We start from the raw sequence: 18,747 nt of genomic DNA, 5'->3' as shown, positions 1-18,747 counted from the left end.
TCAAACAAAGTACTACATCACTAAAGAAAATGTGTCAAACGTCAAAACACCGAACAAATGATTGACATAAAACAGTTACACATTTCGTATTGCAAAATTCTCCTCCATATTATCATAGCATACATACTGCATACGAATGTCATACATGAATATAGCTGAAGCAGAGTCATTACACTAAGATGCATTGGAAAACACACAGTCGCATGCGTAACGACAACGCCTGCGCAGAAATGAACGCATAGAGGGAGTGAGAGCGAGCGCGATGCATCAACATCCCAGATAGCCTATAAAAAAAAGAGGTAAGATTGATTTCAATATGCCTTCTCACCTCTCCATCACCATCCTCCTGCTCCCTCTTTTCTCTCTGCATTGTCCCCATGCGACTCACATCCACCAGTGTGTTCTGGCTACAAGGCCTAGCTAACTTCACATCACTCATCCTGGAGTCAGTGGTCCCACACACCTCATAGTTGTACACACGCTGTAGGGTTCCCATGGTTCCGTCTGGGTAAACGGGAGGGTAATATGGGATAACGGGGAGGTTTGCTGCAGATTTATAGAATAACTTATTCTGTTTCCACCGGTAGAGTTTGACAGAAATTATAGAAATAATAGAAAAAATAAAAAGTAGTGAAACCACAGCAAGTGCCAAAATTAAATAAAATGTCAGGTTATTGTTGTATTCTTTGTCTTGCGTAAAGTCAGTGAGTTCTGAAAGGATTTCCGGGAAGCTGTCCGCCACCGCCACGTTCACATTGACTGTAGCTGATCGAGAGGGCTGCCCGTTGTCCTCCACTACAACAGTGAGCTTTTGTTTCACAGCATCTTTATCAATGACCTGGCGTATGGTTCTTATTTCTCCATTCTGTAGGCCCACTTCAAACAGTGCCCTGTCTGTCGCTTTCTGCAGTTTATATGAGAGCCAAGCATTCTGTCCGGAGTCCACATCAACAGCCACCACTTTAGTGACAAGATAGCCCACATCTGCTGAACGAGGCACCATTTCAGCCACCAGAGAGCCACTAGTTTGTACTGGGTAGAGAACCTGAGGCGCGTTGTCGTTCTGGTCTTGTATGAAAACAGTTAAAGTTACATTGGTGCTCAGAGGCGGTGAGCCGCCATCTTGCACTTTAATGCAGATCTTAAATTCTTTGATTTGTTCATAATCAAAAGCACGCACTGCGTGGATCACGCCACTTTCTGAATTCACAGATATAAATGGGGATGCTGAAAGTCCATATTTATGGGAATCATCTATAAAATAAGAAATACGTGCGTTGTTGCCGGTGTCCTTATCACTGGCTGTTAGTGAAAATATGGATACACCGGGAGAGTTGTTCTCCCTCACATAAGCAGAGTATGAGTGCCTCTCAAATACTGGAGCATTATCATTCACATCCGATATTCTCAATGTCAGAGTCTTGTTAGTAGAACGCGGAGGAAACCCCTCATCCACCGCTGTTATTGTAATATTGTACTCGGAAACCATTTCACGGTCCAACATCTGATCTGTGACCAAACTGTAGATGTTGGAAGAGGATGACTTAATACGAAAAGGTAAATCCGAGTTTACGGAACATTTGATGTGTCCATTTCTACCAGAGTCTAAATCTTTAATGTTCAGCATTGCTATAACTGTCTCTGGTGATGCGTCTTCGGGTATTGGGTTAGAAAAAGTTATTAATGTAATTACAGGGTCGTTGTCATTGATGTCCAAAATATCGAGCTGTACTTTACACGAATCTGTAAGAGAACCCCGATCCATTGCTTGCACACTTATTTTATGTTGTTTGTTAGTCTCGAAATCTAATTTACCGTTAACTTTGATTTCTCCGGTAAGAGGATCAACAGTGAACAGATCGGACGCGCTAACAGTGGAATGGGAAAAAGAATACACAACCTCTCCATTTGTCCCTTTATCTGAATCGGTAGCACTGACTCTCAAAATCACAGTCCCTTTAGGCGTATCTTCCGATAAAGAGGATTTATAAAGTACAGAGCTAAATACGGGTGCATTATCATTTATATCTAATACTTGTATATATATTTTGACCGTGCCCGACTTCTGAGGATTACCTCCATCCACAGCAGTTAACACTAAAACATGTTGCTCATTTGTTTCCCTGTCCAGCATCGTTTGAAGTACCATTTCTAAATATTTACTGCCATCAGAGTGCGAATGTTGCTTCAGAGTGAAATGATCACTCGGGAGAAGGGAATATGTTTGAATGGAATTCATTTCGACGTCAGGATCCATAGCATTCTCTAGCGGAAAACGGGTACCAGACAGAGACCCCTCACTAATCTGTAATCGAATTTCTTTACTTGGAAATACTGGAGAATTGTCGTTTATATCTAATATCTCCACATCAATACGGTGAAGTTCAACGGGATTTTCAAGAATTATCTGGAAATGTAACGAACATGGAGCCACTTGGGCGCACAGCTCCTCTCTATCAATCCTGTCTTTCACAAGCAGAGTCCCTTTGTCCGCATTAAGACCGATATACTCACGGCTATCTTCTGAAAAAATACGCGCTCGACCTGATTTCAGTCTTTTAACTTCCAGCCCTAGGTCCTGAACGATATTCCCCACGAATGAACCCTTCGTCATCTCCTCTGGAATAGAATAGCGGACCTGGCCGTCCACATACCGGTGAAACCAGACTGAGAGGAGAAGATACAGTTGCCATTTCCAAATGGCGGATTCCCCTGTGCCACGGAAACAAAGAAAATACATTTCTTTACGTTGCACAACTTCAATAGTTAAAATCCGACAAGGCGTAGGCCTATATGTAGGCAAAGGAGCAAATCAAGATAGGGCTGTTATTCCAATGACATCCGTCAGAGACAATGTTCTCACACTCCCAAAGCAATAGTGTTTGCGTACATGTCACTGCGACTCGAATATCATCCACAAAATAGGCAGGGTCAACATTACTCTCTTGCAGGTCTACTATTGTATCGGTCAACAGCGGCACTAAGAGCATAGGGGAGTTATTACATGTGTAGAGAAACATGTTTCTGACAAAAGCCTCTTATCAGAAATCACAACTCCGAAATATCCACACCATACTGTAGGCTACAGAATGACGGCAGATTGTGAATTATTTTCATTGTATGGTCTGCATGTTCAAAAACACGCTAATGTAAAACAAGATGAAGTGAGATGCACATTAGGCTACTACATATGTTGTCATCCTCGGTCAGAACTACCTTTGATCCAAAACAAGTTAAAAGTTCATATAAATCAAATGTCTGTCTGACATTGTTGCTGTCCATGAGCGGAGGTGCTGAAATGAACACAGGACTGAGACCACTCTTTGAATACGATTAGTCAATTAATGATTAGTAAATGACGTGATTTAGCCCGTAAACGTCATAGGATCCTATGAGAACGTCATAGGATGTCAAAGACCGAATCTAAGTTTAAACAAAACAAATGAAATTGTAAAATCATCAACCAGCATAACACATTGGGCAGACATTATCTCACCTGTTCAGGGGAATCTGGTCAATATAGGAAGTGTATCTATTTGTGCACGCTGTTAAGTCTCCATAGAGCTCGGGTCCATTATTTACACGTTCTGACTAAAAGGTCTGGCAAATTTACAGCCTGATGCGTGATTGTCTCTATCTGTAGATCCTCACGGATATTATATCCACTACACACGAGATGAAAAGGAAGGACACAACTGCCAAGGCCAAAACTAGATAAACAGTCAGTTTATCGTTGTAGTCCTTGTCTTGCTTATAAAGTCAGTGAATTATGAAAGCACTTCAGGAAGCTGTCCGAAACCACCACGATCACGTTGACTATAGCTGATCGAGATGGCTGTCCGTTGTCCTCCACTACAACAGCGAGCTTGTGTTTCACGGCATCTTTATCAATAACATGCCGTATAGTTCTTATTTCTCCATTTTGTAGACCCACTTCAAACAGCGCCCTGTCTAACGCATTCTGCATCCCACTCGCAGTTTATATTAGAGCCATGCATTCTGTCCAGAGTCCACGTCAACAGCCACCACTTTAGAGACAAGATAACCCATATCTGCTCAACGACGCACCATTTCAGCCACCAGAGATCTACTAGTCGTTACTGGGTAGAGCACCTGAGGACCGTTGTCGTTCTAATCTTTATTAATTATTCACTTCAAAGTTACGTTACATTAAAGTGGAGGAGAGCCTCCGTCTTGCGCTTTGACATGAAATTCAAAAGTTTTGATTGGTTCATAAGCAAACGATCCCACTGCATACATAATGCATTTTTCAGAATTAATCGTTATCTTATTTTTATTTCAGGTTTTATTTATTACACTCATATAGCAGTCAATACCAACGGAACTCCATGAGCATTAAACATATTGCAATAAAACAGGCAGGTGACGCGGCTCGAACCCTCAACCTACTGGTTAAGCCTATAAACCACGGTCGCTACACAGCTCCTTCCATTCAAAGAGCGCGTCCTCGAGCTAGACCTCACAAGACGCCGTCTTCCGTCTTACAGGAACGCGCTCACCCGCCAAGCACACGCACGGTCGTGGATGCGAGGTCCGATCACTTCTGACACCAATGTAATGAAATAAGCAGGGAGCATGGCTCGAACCCTCAATATTCTAGCGCCAAGCCCAGCTCGCCATCGACTGTGCCACAAAAGCCTTCTCGAGTGACAGAGTCGATCTCCGTGCCTATGAACTCACATTAATGTACAACAGCAACAAACATACATTTATAAAAAAAGAGTACAAAAAAATAAAAAAGATAGCAATAGTGTCCTGCTATCTAAAGCGACTCACTAATCAATGTGAATAAATATATGATTTGTGACATTATGTACCGTTCAGTTCTAGACTTTGGTAAAGTCAGTTCGTTTTGGCTACGGGTATTCCTAACTGTCGCCGTGATTCGATCAGTGAGTAGCTAGTCTTTGAATTTAGATTTTAGGAGTCTGACTGTGAAGATAGTGATGATTTGAGGCCGTCTTTAATGAAGCCAGGGTAGGGACAGGGTCTGAAGTGCCTCTGTACAACTGGACTATCTACCCAGGACGGTGCAGCATGCTCTCTTCGGAATAGATCCAGGTCATCAGACTGGGCCTGGGTTAGTGAGCTGTGCCAAACAGGAGCGGCATACTCCAGGGTGGGGTGGAAATGCTCACCATGTCTTCCTGCGGCACATGGAACCTTTTAAGAAAACGAAGGAGAAATCTGTGGCTCTTGGCAACCTTGGCTCATAGGAACCTGCTCACCCCATTGTAAGCCCTTTTTAACATTACCCTTAAAATCTTCACACTATCACCCACTTATCAAAGATGAGATGTAATTTCCTTCCACCTGCGAGTCTTCCAAGTAATAGGAGACCCTGGCGTTCTGACCCCAGTCTTCATCTTTAGCGAGACCCGACTTTTTGACACACCTGGGGAGTTGTTTTCTATTATAAACTGGGTGGTTCGAATCCTGAATGATGATTGGGTGACAGCCGTGGTATATCAGACCGCAAACCACGGGTTGACAAAACATTTATTTTACAGCTCTAATTATGTTGGTAACCAGTTTGTAATAGCAATAAGTTATCTCAGGGGTTTGGGATATATGGCCAATGTACCACCGCTAAGGGCTGTATCCAGGCACTCTGCGCTGCGTTGTGCCTAAGAACAGCCCTTAGCTGTGGTATATTGGCCATATACCACAGCCCCTCGGGGCTTTTTGATTAATTATATAACGGGTGGGTCTAATCTTGATTGTTTAAAACCACATTCCAGCCCGTGTCTATTCCATAACTTACCACTGGCTAAATCTATGACTTTAAAATGCCTATTTACTCTGTTCCATCTGACTGCGCAATCCACTTTCTCATAAACCCAGCCAGGCCATTTATAAACTTGATATCTACTATAAAAAGCATGGAGACATTATCTCATTTCTTTTAGACTAGCATTTGGTTTTCAACAGCAGAGATTTGTATAAACATTGCTGTCTGTCTCTCCGACATTTGTAGCATTGTTTCAATAATGACATTCGATCTCCAGCTTTCACATAGTAATGAACGTGTCGGGAGTCGGGATGAGACAGACAGGCAGCTTTTCTCAGCCAGTCAAAATCCTGAATCAGCATCATTTGTATGGATTATATACAAAGAAATATCCATTTTAAAAAAGGGACAACGAAACAAAGTGCAACTAGTTTGCAGTATTTCCAGCTTCTATTTGAAGTGATTGTGTTAGCTGTGTTGTTGGCTAGCACATTTTCAATGCCAGGTGAAATGACGCTTCATTAGTTCATTGTTATGGATGTCCTAAATAAATATCATTAGAAAACATGCAGCTACTTTGTTGTTATTATGGCTGCATTGTTTCACGTGACTGTATGTTAGCCGTAGTTGGCTAGCTTGCAAGCAAGGGATAAGAACGTTGCTAGCCAGTATGGCAATTGAACATTTAGAACGATCGACTGGGTCGAGTCCATAGATATAGAACAAAAAGCCTGGACGACTGGGTCACGTCTCTAGCAACTGAACCGATAGAATGAACAGCCGGCCATGGTAGCAACCCTACATTTGTGTCGGGGCTATATCTTGTCCTCCAAACACCAGCTTCTCGGACATTATCACTTAAAGAGGCCACACACACAATTAGCTATTTTATATTTATTTAACTAGGCAAGTCATTTAAGAACAAATTCTTATTTACAACTTTGGCCTACCCCGGACAAACCCTAACCCGGACAACGCTGGGCCAATTGTGCACCGCCCTATGGGACTCCCAATAACGTCCGGTTGTGATACAGCCTGGAATCGAACCAGGGTCTGTAGTGACGCCTCTAGCACTGAGATGCAGTGCCTTAGACCGCTGCACCACTCGGGAGGCCAATCGTCCATACCATTATGGCGTTCAATATTGCCTGCTCTTAAACATTGAGAAAAAAGCTAAATATATCATGCACAACTCCCACCGTAGTCCTTTTAAATAATCTGTGTCGTTTTTTATTTGAGTTTGATTCTAGAAATCTGCGCCAACTGTTGTTTTTGGCTCGTATGAATTACTCAGATGGGAGATTCACAGCATTTGTGGCTTATAACTCGTCTTCCTGTTCAACAGCAGCACCCAGAGTCCAGAGCACAGACTGACATCATGTTGGTACTGCTACACCCAGAGCTAAACAAAGACTGGTGCATTATATAACCACATCAGCAGGTTGAATATTATTGTGATGACAGCTCTAAAAAGGTTATGGACACGGGGTGTGGGTGAAGAAATACTACAGTAAAACATTATATTAGAGGGAGACTTACTATTAATATCAGAATTAATATCACAAGCAAAACAATTATAGATTAGTCGAGATCAGTATCAACAATTGGCCAATTGTCACTAGTGTCATTTTGAATACTTGACCTGATTCATGTATCTTTTTCTGTTGTCAGCAAACACTTGTCACAATACTGTCTGCCAAAAAAAAATAATAATAATGTTTTTGGAGCACTTACAATGACTCCGTAAAAGCCAAAGACACAAACAGCTCCTTGAATGTAGCACATTTGGTATTTCAGCACCATGGAGAACACCAGTTGCAAATTGAAAGGCAGACTATCAAACCAACTAAACTAGATCTTCTTTTAGGCCATGAAATACAAAAACTATTTCATAATGAAAATGTTGCATGCTGCAACTGTGTCACCAAATACAAATGATAAAAAGATGATCACCAGCAAATCGATATGGCAACATGTGCTTAACCCTGACTGCATAATCACATTACAAAAATATTTACCCCAAGTCTCAAAAACCAGAACAGCTGTAGGTAATGTTTTATCCACCATTTCATCCCCTTTATTTCCATGTAACTGGGGGTGAAACTGAGAGGCCAACAGGACTCCTCCCACAGACCAAGGTCAAAGGTCATCACATGATGAGTAAGACAGTGTGTCAAAGCAGTGAAGCATGAAGCCCTATATCCAAAACACAAGCTCCACATGTGCCCCAAAAAATCTACAAACATCCTGCTGCAGAGTTACACACCCAACACCCCACAGCCATGCCCCTCTCCATTCCTTTAAGTCCTGCAGAGTTACACACCCAACACCCCACAGCTATGCCCCTCTCCATTCCTTTAAGTCCTGCAGAGTTACACACCCAACACCCCACAGCTATGCCCCTCTCCATTCCTTTAAGTCCTGCAGAGTTACACACCCAACACCCCACAGCTATGCCCCTCTCCATTCCTTTAGGTCCTGCAGAGTTACACACCCAACACCCCACAGCTATGCCCCTCTCCATTCCTTTAGGTCCTGCAGAGTTACACACCCACCCACAGCCATGCCCCTCTCCATTCCTTTAAGTCCTGCAGAGTTACACACCCAACCCCACAGCTATGCCCCTCTCCATTCCTTTAAGTCCTGCAGAGTTACACACCCAACACCCCACAGCTATGCCCCTCTCCATTCCTTTAAGTCCTGCAGAGTTACACACCCAACACCCCACAGCTATGCCCCTCTCCATTCCTTTAAGTCCTGCAGAGTTACACACCCAACACCCCACAGCTATGCCCCTCTCCATTCCTTTAAGTCCTGCAGAGTTACACACCCAACACCCCACAGCTATGCCCCTCTCCATTCCTTTAAGTCCTGCAGAGTTACACACCCAACACCCCACAGCTATGCCCCTCTCCATTCCTTTAAGTCCTGCAGAGTTACACACCCAACACCCCACAGCCATGCCCCTCTCCATTCCTTTAAGTCCTGCAGAGTTACACACCAACACCCCACAGCCATGCCCCTCTCCATTCCTTTAGGTCCTGCAGAGTTACACACCCAACACCCCACAGCTATGCCCCTCTCCATTCCTTTAGGTCCTGCAGAGTTACACACCCAACACCCCACAGCCATGCCCCTCTCCATTCCTTTAGGTCCTGCAGAGTTACACACCCAACACCCCACAGCTATGCCCCTCTCCATTCCTTTAGGTCCTGCAGAGTTACACACCCAACACCCCACAGCTATGCCCCTCTCCATTCCTTTAGGTCCTGCAGAGTTACACACCCAACACCCCACAGCCATGCCCCTCTCCATTCCTTTAAGTCCTGCAGAGTTACACACCCAACACCCCACAGCTATGCCCCTCTCCATTCCTTTAAGTCTTGCAGAGTTACACACCCAACACCCCACAGCCATGCCCCTCTCCATTCCTTTAGGTCCTGCAGAGTTACACACCCAACACCCCACAGCTATGCCCCTCATTCCTTTAGGTCCTGCAGAGTTACACACCCACACCCCACAGCTGCCCCTCTCCATTCCTTTAGGTCCTGCAGAGTTACACACCCAACACCCCACAGCTATGCCCCTCTCCATTCCTTTAAGTCCTGCAGAGTTACACACCCAACACCCCACAGCCATGCCCCTCTCCATTCCTTTAAGTCCTGCAGAGCACCCCAACACCCCACAGCTATGCCCCTCTCCATTCCTTTAAGTCTTGCAGAGTTACACACCCAACACCCCACAGCCATGCCCCTCTCCATTCCTTTAAGTCTTGCAGAGTTACACACCCAACACCCCACAGCTATGCCCCTCTCCATTCCTTTAAGTCCTGCAGAGTTACACACCCAACACCCCACAGCTATGCCCCTCTCCATTCCTTTAAGTCCTGCAGAGTTACACACCCAACACCCCACAGCTATGCCCCTCTCCATTCCTTTAAGTCCTGCAGAGTTACACACCCAACACCCCACAGCTATGCCCCTCTCCATTCCTTTAAGTCATGCAGAGTTACACACCCAACACCCCACAGCTATGCCCCTCTCCATTCCTTTAAGTCCCAAGGACATTGATACCTAGAGATGCTTATCTATACATCACAATCACAATCACAATCATGGCAGACATGATGCACCTCTTCCAATATCACAACTGAAATTCCATTACCAGTTTTGTATATAAAATATAGATGATATACATTGTTATATATCATAGACCAATGGGTTATATAGTTATACACACAGAAAGAGATAGGCCTTCCGTTCAGATGAAGAAGAATGAAATGAATAAGAGATATCTTTGAGCAGATACGGAGGGCTGAGGAGCTACATACATAATTCTCCTGACCTACTTTAGAATTGTGTGCCAGTGCTGAGCAGAGTAGTCTCGCTGCAGTGTGTGTGAGCATGTTTGTCTGTAGTGCTGAGCTGTGTGAAGTTCAGCGGGCAGTACACTTTGTGAGTGATTTTGCTTTGTGAGCCACTACTGGGCTGTCTCCTCAATACAATGTTTTGTGTGTTTATGGCGAGGAATGTGATGTACTGCTAAGATGTGTGCAAATGGTAAGGTGTGTTAGTAATATACGACCCAGTAATAACACTGTGTCAGCAGTGTGCTTGAGATGGTCAATGGACAATGGTCAATGTTGAAGAAAGAGAGGGAACCGCTGACAGACAGTTAATCATGAAAAGAGTTACCCAGTAAGGCATGCATTCAATCAACCTGAAAATGACTGAATACCCAGCCAGATCAACCGTGATACAAGTCAGCACTGACGTTTGAGAAACATGGATGAACGTCTAGTTCTGACGTGAGACTGTGAGACCTGGCAGCACCGAGAACACTAGACTTAGCATCTACGTGCATTGTTGAATGACGTAAGCCAGTGTAAAGTGTCTGAAGTAGTGTATCTGTCAGCCACATCGTGTAGGCCTACATGTCAACCCTTGTGACTGTACGAGCCAACCAATACCGTGGGAGACCTTCATTTGTGTCTGTGTCTACAAGTAGAGAGGAAGAAAAAAACATATCTTACCTTCAGAGCCCAAGTAATGGGAGAGCGTGAAAAAACAAGAAACAAATGAAAGGAAAGTGTTAAAAACATAACATTGCGTTTAATTTCACACGCTTACAAGAAGAATGACCCATAGCAGAATGGTGTTAAGCATTTTATGGACATCTCCACTTTCCGAACACTTAAAGCAGCTACATCTCTACTGATGGTAATAAAGCTGCTATGAAGTAACACAATGCATGTATTCATACTCTCGTTCATTCTCTCCATGGGCCTAAAAGCTGTAGGCTTGTGCCACTAGTGTCACTTTCTCTGTGCTCACTTTACACAGAGGCTGGTTTTGAGTGACAAATAGCATTTCTTGGCTGGAACATTCTTCATTATGTACTTGAATGGTGCCATTATGACCCTAGGGTGACCTTCAAATTGCCATTTTCGAATCTAGGCTGGAGACCAGAGTAGATAAGCTTGCCCTTGGTTGTCAAAGACAATAGAAATGTCCTGAAAAATAACTGGCATTCACAGTTAGATATTAAAGATGTATTCCACATTTAGCTTACTTGATAAAGTTTCTTATGTTTTTACGGCAGAACAAATACTCAGGCAGACGTTTGACAATTACTCCTGCCTGATATGCATTCAACAATGGTTAAAACAATCTAAATATGAATGAATTATGTCCATCTCCAGAATGAGTCTTGAACCTCTTCAATACAAGGTAAGTGTGAAAACAGGTGAGATGGAATTCCAGGATGACTAACCCAGGTGTGCTTCAGTGGTCAAATGAAGCAAACAGCCAAAGTCAAGGGGAATTAAATATATTTCTATTCTATTTTCAGTGAACTTTGACCTCCCCTCCACCACCACCAGCCAAAGGGCTGGGATGAAGGAGTTCTAGTACGGATCATCACACACAGTAAGCAAGCAGACCAAACAAATATAAACGTCTTCTCTCCCTCATCCCACCACTGCTCGACCTCAGAACGACACTTTTAATTTGAAAAATGTTACATTACCATAGTTGAATATTTTGATCCACTCTCAATAGCTTCACTGGTTTCATCTGGGCTCTTCCTTAGTGTTAAATCAGAAGACAGGATGCTGTCATTGTAAGATCTGACAAACTTGAAGTCACTGGTGCGTGAGCCCGTTGTCAGGTATGCATCATAGTTATAAGAACTGCGCAGAGTTCCAGCTCCATCCACCTCTGCATAGTTGGGAGGGAAATACGCGCTGGGAATGGCGACTGCTCCATCAAACAACATTCTAGGCTTTCGACTGCGGCAGAACCTCACGGCCAGAATGAGAATAATGAAAGTCAGGAAAAAGGTGGAGACAGAGACCAGTGCAATGATCAAATAGGAAGTTAGTTTGGAACGATCTTCATAAGTCATGTCTTTCAGTTCTGGAACTTCAGCCAAGTTATCTGATATGAGTAAATATACATCACAGGTTGTAGAGAGAGAGGGCTGTCCGTTATCTTTCACTGATATAACAAGGTTCTGCTTCATATTGTCAGATTCAGAAATGTCCCGCTGGGCCCTGATCTCTCCACTGTGGAGACCAACAGTGAAAAGTCCCAGATCAGTCGATTTCAAGATCTGATATGAAAGCCACGCATTTTGTCCAGAGTCAGCATCCACAGCTATCACCTTGGAAACCAGGGACCCCGCCAGAGCAGCTTTGGGGACCATCTCAGTCATCAAGGAGTTCCCTGCTGGAGCAGGGTATAATATCTGGGGAGAGTTATCATTCTCATCTGTTATGAAGACATTCACTGTCACGTTACTGCTGAGTGGAGGAGAGCCATTGTCTCTGGCTACAACGTGGACTTTGAAGTTCCTGAACTGCTCATAATCAAATGCTCTCACTGCGTGGATCACCCCCGTGTCTCCGTTAATGGATAGAAATGAGGACACCAGAACACCATTCATCTCACTGGGCAATAGAGAATAGACCACTGTGCCGTTCTGTCTCCAGTCTGGGTCTCTGGCAGTAACTGAACACATAGATGAGCCAGGCGTGTTATTTTCAGTCACATAGGTGCTATAGGATTGTTCTTCAAACACTGGTGGGTTGTCATTCACGTCTGACACAGATAAATGAATTGTTTTTGAGGAGGATAAAGGTGGAGACCCCTCGTCAGTGGCAGTAATAGTTATGTTATAATCTGATATTATCTCTCGGTCTAGTTCACTAGTTGTTACCAGAGAATAGTAGTTTTTGATTGAGGGGTTTAGTTTGAAAGGAACATTTTGTTGAATGGAGACGTGGACCTGTTTATTTCCCTCCGAGTCTTTATCCTGTACATTGATGATGCCCACCTCTGTGCCAGTTAACACGTTCTCAGGGATGGGATTTTTTAAAGATTTTAGGAATATCACAGGTACATTGTCATTTACATCTGTGATTTCGACAATTACTTTTGTGTTGGAAACCAACCCTGATCCGTCTTGCGCCTGGATACGCATTTCATAATATGTTTCTGCTTCAAAATCTATTGGTCCAATGACTTTAATTTGTCCAGTCTTCTTTTCAACGGAAAATAGCCTCGCTGCTTTATCAGATATTCGACTGAAATCGTAGCTCACTTCCCCATTGTGTCCCTCGTCAGGATCCTTGGCACTAACTGTAGCTACTACGGTATCCAAAGGAGAATTTTCTGGTAGACTGACCTTATAGGCGTCCTGACTAAACACTGGAATATTATCATTAGCATCCAACACAGTGACGTGTATAACTACAGTACCAGATCTCTGCGGAGTCCCACCATCAACCGCAGTAAGTAATAATGTCACCTCTTGCTGTTGTTCTCGATCTAATTCCTTCTCCAAAACTAACTCGCCATATTTCCCACCGTCTCTATTTGTATGAACAGCCAAAACAAAATGGTCATTCTTCTCCAGCCTATAGCTTTGAACTGCATTTAATCCAATGTCTGCGTCATGGGCTTCGTTTAAGGGAAAGCGTTGCCCTTTCACAGCCGACTCTACTATCTCTAATTGTATGCGTTCACTTGGAAATCGAGGTGAATTATCATTTATATCCTGGATTTGAACAATAACACGGTGCAACTCTAAAGGATTTTCAAGCACCAGCTCGTATTTCAAAGCGCATGAACCCCTTGGGCCGCACAGCTCTTCTCTGTCTATTGTTTCAGCGACAATCAAATCCGCCGAGTTAGCGTTGATATCACAGTAGCGTCGACTGCTGCCGTCCAAGTCTAACCTAGCGTCACGAGCCGACATTCTCTTAGCATCCAGCCCCAGATCCTTGGCTATATTTCCGATCAAAGATCCACGTTTCAGCTCCTCCGGAATAGAGTAGTTTATATCACCATGGCTATGGTGCAGTTTGGACAGAGAAAGCAGTGTCACACAGAGTATTGAGAGCGAGAAACCGTTGTGTCCCATCTTCGACAAATGCCTGGAAGACAGAGATAATTCACAGAATAGGCCAGTTGTTCGTGATGGATAATTATTCAAACGGTTAAGCTAAACGAAGAGAAAATACGCATTGCATACATCCAGATTCTCCTACGATGTTATGTGACGCAGTTGGGTGTTTTCTTGCTTTTGAATATTACAGTTGTGGGAGGAGAGATACATATATTAGTTCAAGGTTGGTATACAGCGACACACTGAGTATTTCATTCAACACTGCATTTACTGACAACAACAACAACAACAAACGGCCCAAACAACGTGTGGAGTTGAGACGCAGGGAGCTTAGAAACCCATTTCTCAATGTTTGACAATTGAAGAAAAAATCGATAGCCTACACTTCATAAGCTTTATATTATAGTGAACTATCAAAGTGAGATGTAGCCTCCTATCATTAGATCCGCTATTGGACTATAGAAGATTTCTAGAGAAGTTGGTAAATATCACGAAAATGTCCAAAAACAGCAGCAGGGTGCTGAAGCAAACAAACGTGATACTAAATCAAATCTATATTCACTGTATGGTCTTAAGTGAATCATTGTTTTATAAACGTCTGTATGCTCTGGTTTTAGAACTCAATAAGATTCTGTTTGTTTTTTTAAAGAAAAACTACATTACACCTTGAATGATGTGCAAAATAAATGCACATCTAATGAAATAATGATTTTAAACGGTAAAAATCCATGATGATGTGCCTTAGAAAAACACAAGACCAGAAAAAAAAGTTGAACTACAGATAGCTTTAGTCATTCCATTGCAGAAGCCTGTAGAATGGTGATCGCTATCCACAATAGTGGTGCTGAAACACCAAAGACCTCGAAAGGGCGAACGGCTGCCATACGATCTCTTAAAAGTTGTGTAGACACCACAGAAAAGAATGAAAGAAAGCCACTGTTGGCAAATATTTAGAGCCTTTGGCTACCCATTCAAGTTTCACTATGTTCAGAAATTATTTAGGAGTGTGACACTGATTATCATGGACATAGTTCTTATAAGAGCGAGGAGCAAAACCAACGATGGCACAAAGTAAACAAACTAAAACAATTGACATGTATCGAAATAAATAGGCTACGCCGAGCACACCGAACTCACATTTAAATATGACAACTCGATAAATAATATCAGCACACTGTTTGTTATCTTACCTCATCACAATTTTCTGCATTGTTCAGAGTAATTATACTTTCGCCAAAAGGCTCAACTGGTTTCTTCAGTGTAACATCAGCAGGCAGTGTGCTGTCATTGTAAGATCTGACAAACTTGAAATCACTAGTGCGTGAGCCCGTTGTCAGGTATGCGTCATAATTGTAAGAACTGCGCAGAGTTCCAGCTGCATCCACCTCTGCATAGTTGGGAGGGAAATACGCGCTGGGAATGGCGACTGCTCCATCAAACAACATTCTAGGCTTTCTACTGCGGCAGAACCTCACGGCCAGGATGAGAATAATGAAAGTCAGAAAAAAGGTGGAGACAGAGACCAGTGCGATGATCAAATAGGAAGTTAGTTTGGAACTATCTTCATAAGTCATGTCTTTCAGTTCTGGAACTTCAGCCAAGTTGTCTGATATTAGTAAATATACATCACAGGTTGTAGAGAGAGAGGGCTGTCCGTTATCGTTCACTGATATAACAAGGTTCTGCTTCATTCTGTCAGATTCAGAAATGTCCCGATGTGCCCGGATCTCTCCACTGTGGAGACCAATAGTGAAAAGTCCCGGATCAGTCGATTTCACGATGTGATATGAAAGCCACGCGTTTTGTCCAGAGTCGGCATCCACAGCTATCACCTTGGAAACCAGGGACCCCGTCAGAGCAGCTTTGGGGACCATCTCAGTCATCAAGGAGTTCCCTGCTGGAGCAGGGTATAATATCTGGGGAGAGTTATCATTCTCATCTGTTATGAAGACACTCACAGTCACGTTACTGCTGAGTGGAGGAGAGCCATTGTCTCTGGCTACAACATGGACCTTAAAGCTCCTAAACTGCTCATAATCAAATGTTCTCACTGCGTGAATCACCCCCGTGTCTCCGTTAATGGATAAAAATGAGGACACCGGAACACCGTTGACATCACTGTTCAATAGAGAATAGACCACAGTGCCGTTCTGTCTCCAGTCTGGGTCTCTGGCAGTAACAGAACACATAGAGGAGCCAGGCTTGTTATTTTCAGTCACATAGGAACTGTAGGATTGTTCTTCAAACGCAGGAGGATTGTCATTCACGTCTGATACAGATACATGAATCGTTGTTGAGGAGGATAAAGGTGGAGTCCCCTCGTCAGTGGCAGTGATAGTTATGTTATAATCTGATATTATCTCACGGTCTAATTCACTAGTTGTTACCAAAGAATAGTAGTTTTTGATTGAGGGGTTTAGTTTGAAAGGAACATTTTGTTGAATGGAGCAGCGGACCTGTCTATTTCCCTCTGAATCTTTATCCTGTACATTGATGATGCCCACCTCTGTTCCAGCTAACACGTTCTCAGGGATGGGATTGCGAAGTGATTTGATCAATATTAATGGTGCATTGTCATTTATATCAGTTATATCAATGATTACTTTTGTGTTAGAAGCTAAACCTGACCCATCTTTGGCTTGGACGCGCATTTCATAATCTTTCCTCTCCTCAAAGTCCACAGGTCCAACGACTCTGATTACACCAGTCCCTTTGTCTATAGAAAAAATTGTTGATGCTTTATCAGATATACTTCTGAAGTCATACGTCACTTCCCCATTTGCACCCTTATCTGCATCAGTGGCGCTGACAGTTACCACTACAGAATGTAAAGGGGGATTTTCTGTCAGACTGACTCTATAAACGTCCTGGCTAAATACTGGGATATTATCGTTAGCATCCAACACAGTGACGTGTATAACTACAGTACCAGATCTCTGCGGAGTCCCACCATCAACAGCAGTAAGTAACAACGTCACCTCCTCTTGCTTTTCTCGATCCAGCTCTTTTTCTAACACTAACTCACTGTATTTCCCACCATCTCTATTTGTATGAACGGCCAAAACAAAATAGTCATTCCTCTCGAGTATATAGCTTTGCACTGCGTTTAAACCTATGTCTGCATCATGCGCTTCGTCTAAGGGAAAACGTCGACCTTTATCAGCCGATTCTGTAATTTCTAGATTCATGCGCTCATTAGGAAATTCAGGAGAGTTGTCGTTTACGTCTTGAATTTGCACAGTGATTCGATGAAGCTCGAGAGGGTTTTCAACCACAAGTTCATATTTTAGTGCACACGTAAGCTTCGAACCACACAGCTCCTCTCTATCTATTCTATCCGTCACAATAAGGTTGCCCGCAGCGAGGTCAATGTCACAATATCGTTTACTGTTATCATCCATATCCAACCGAGCTTTGCGATCAGATAATCTCTTCGCATCCAGTCCGAGATCCTTGGCTATATTCCCAATGATAAATCCACGCTTAGCTTCCTCGGGTGAAGAATAGCTCATGTCTCCATGCGTGTTGTGAGGGAGAACAAGAAAGAAAACCGAGCAGAGTTTGACGGCAGAGAGCAAAAATATTTTGACCACCATCATCAACGTTGGAACGTTTGATACTCCTATCCTTAAGATGGTGATTTACCAAACTCGTTATGCCACAAAATATGTATCCAAGGTTACAATCTAAATTCTGTCCAAGCAACGATATATGTTGATTCCAGTCAATGCGACGTTTTTCCCCACTGCAGAAACAAGTCTCCTCCCTGTATATGTTAATCTGCTGGGTGGGGACACAATCATGCATTCAGCCAGAGAAGGTGAACAGCGACACATTGAGTATTTTTACAAAAACTGCAGTAACACTACAAAGTAACTGAATATACAGTACATTGAGCAAGATTCATGCAATATCTTATTGTAAAATGTGCTATAGTTAAATATTGCCAACAGTGACGTTTATAGATAGAACAAGTCACCAATGTTGAATCAGTCGATGTATTTTTTCCCGTTGTCTTATTTAACCCCCAGACTATATCTATCTTAATTCAGAAGCAACTGAGGAAAACAAATGAAAATGTCACGGTAGTTTAGGATGTAAGAATATGTTATATTATTTAGGGCTATATTTTAAAACTTCTCAAATCACATTATTGAAAACAGTTATTTATTATCAAGGCTTTGGTCATTTATATTTAAAAAATCACCCACAACAATGAACATCCTGGAGACTCCATTGCCAGATTCTCAATGTCTGGTCGCTGTCCAGTGCTGAAACAGGGACGACGCAATAACCCATTTACTTTATCTCTCATACCAAACGTTAGTGGGAGAATAAAATGTGCTGCTGCAAATTGCTATCCAACAAACGGCGAACATGTTGTCTTATGGCAGCAGCCTTAGACCAAGCCAGTCTTTTTACAGAGACAGAACACTTCAGAGAGTTACAGGGTAAACCTGTGTCCTGCGTTTAAAATGACAAACGAAGCACTTCAAAGTTGTAATTGTAAGCATGTGTCCTGCATTACAACGTAATCAAAGAAGTCCGCAGGTATGGCATCCTGCCCGGGAATCAGATACTTGAGT

At 43.0% G+C, this 18,747-nt stretch overlaps 1 protein-coding gene across 36 annotated transcripts in view; it reads right to left on the bottom strand.

Annotated features, from left to right (window-relative positions):
- LOC118381495 (protocadherin gamma-C5-like) overlaps positions 1 to 18,747 on the bottom strand; it is a 121,079-nt gene that overhangs the window by 51,685 nt on the left and 50,647 nt on the right. For 3 of the 36 annotated variants that reach the window (XM_052457274.1, XM_052457293.1, XM_052457306.1), the window contains exon 1: positions 329 to 2,862. The exons of 28 other annotated variants lie outside the window; for them this stretch is intronic. In XM_052457274.1, the coding sequence (XP_052313234.1) occupies positions 329 to 2,740 (2,412 nt within the window). In that variant the 5' untranslated portion in view covers positions 2,741 to 2,862. Of the gene's footprint in view, positions 1 to 328; positions 2,863 to 11,779; positions 14,376 to 15,351; positions 17,924 to 18,747 lie in introns of those variants that run through there. 5 more of the 36 variants (XM_052457287.1, XM_052457276.1, XM_052457308.1 and 2 more) reach the window with 5 other exon arrangements.

Source organism: Oncorhynchus keta, chromosome 11, assembly GCF_023373465.1.
Source record: "Oncorhynchus keta strain PuntledgeMale-10-30-2019 chromosome 11, Oket_V2, whole genome shotgun sequence".
NCBI lineage: Eukaryota > Metazoa > Chordata > Actinopteri > Salmoniformes > Salmonidae > Oncorhynchus > Oncorhynchus keta.
Note: the sequence above shows the minus strand (reverse complement) of the source record. Positions and strands in the feature narration are given on the sequence as shown.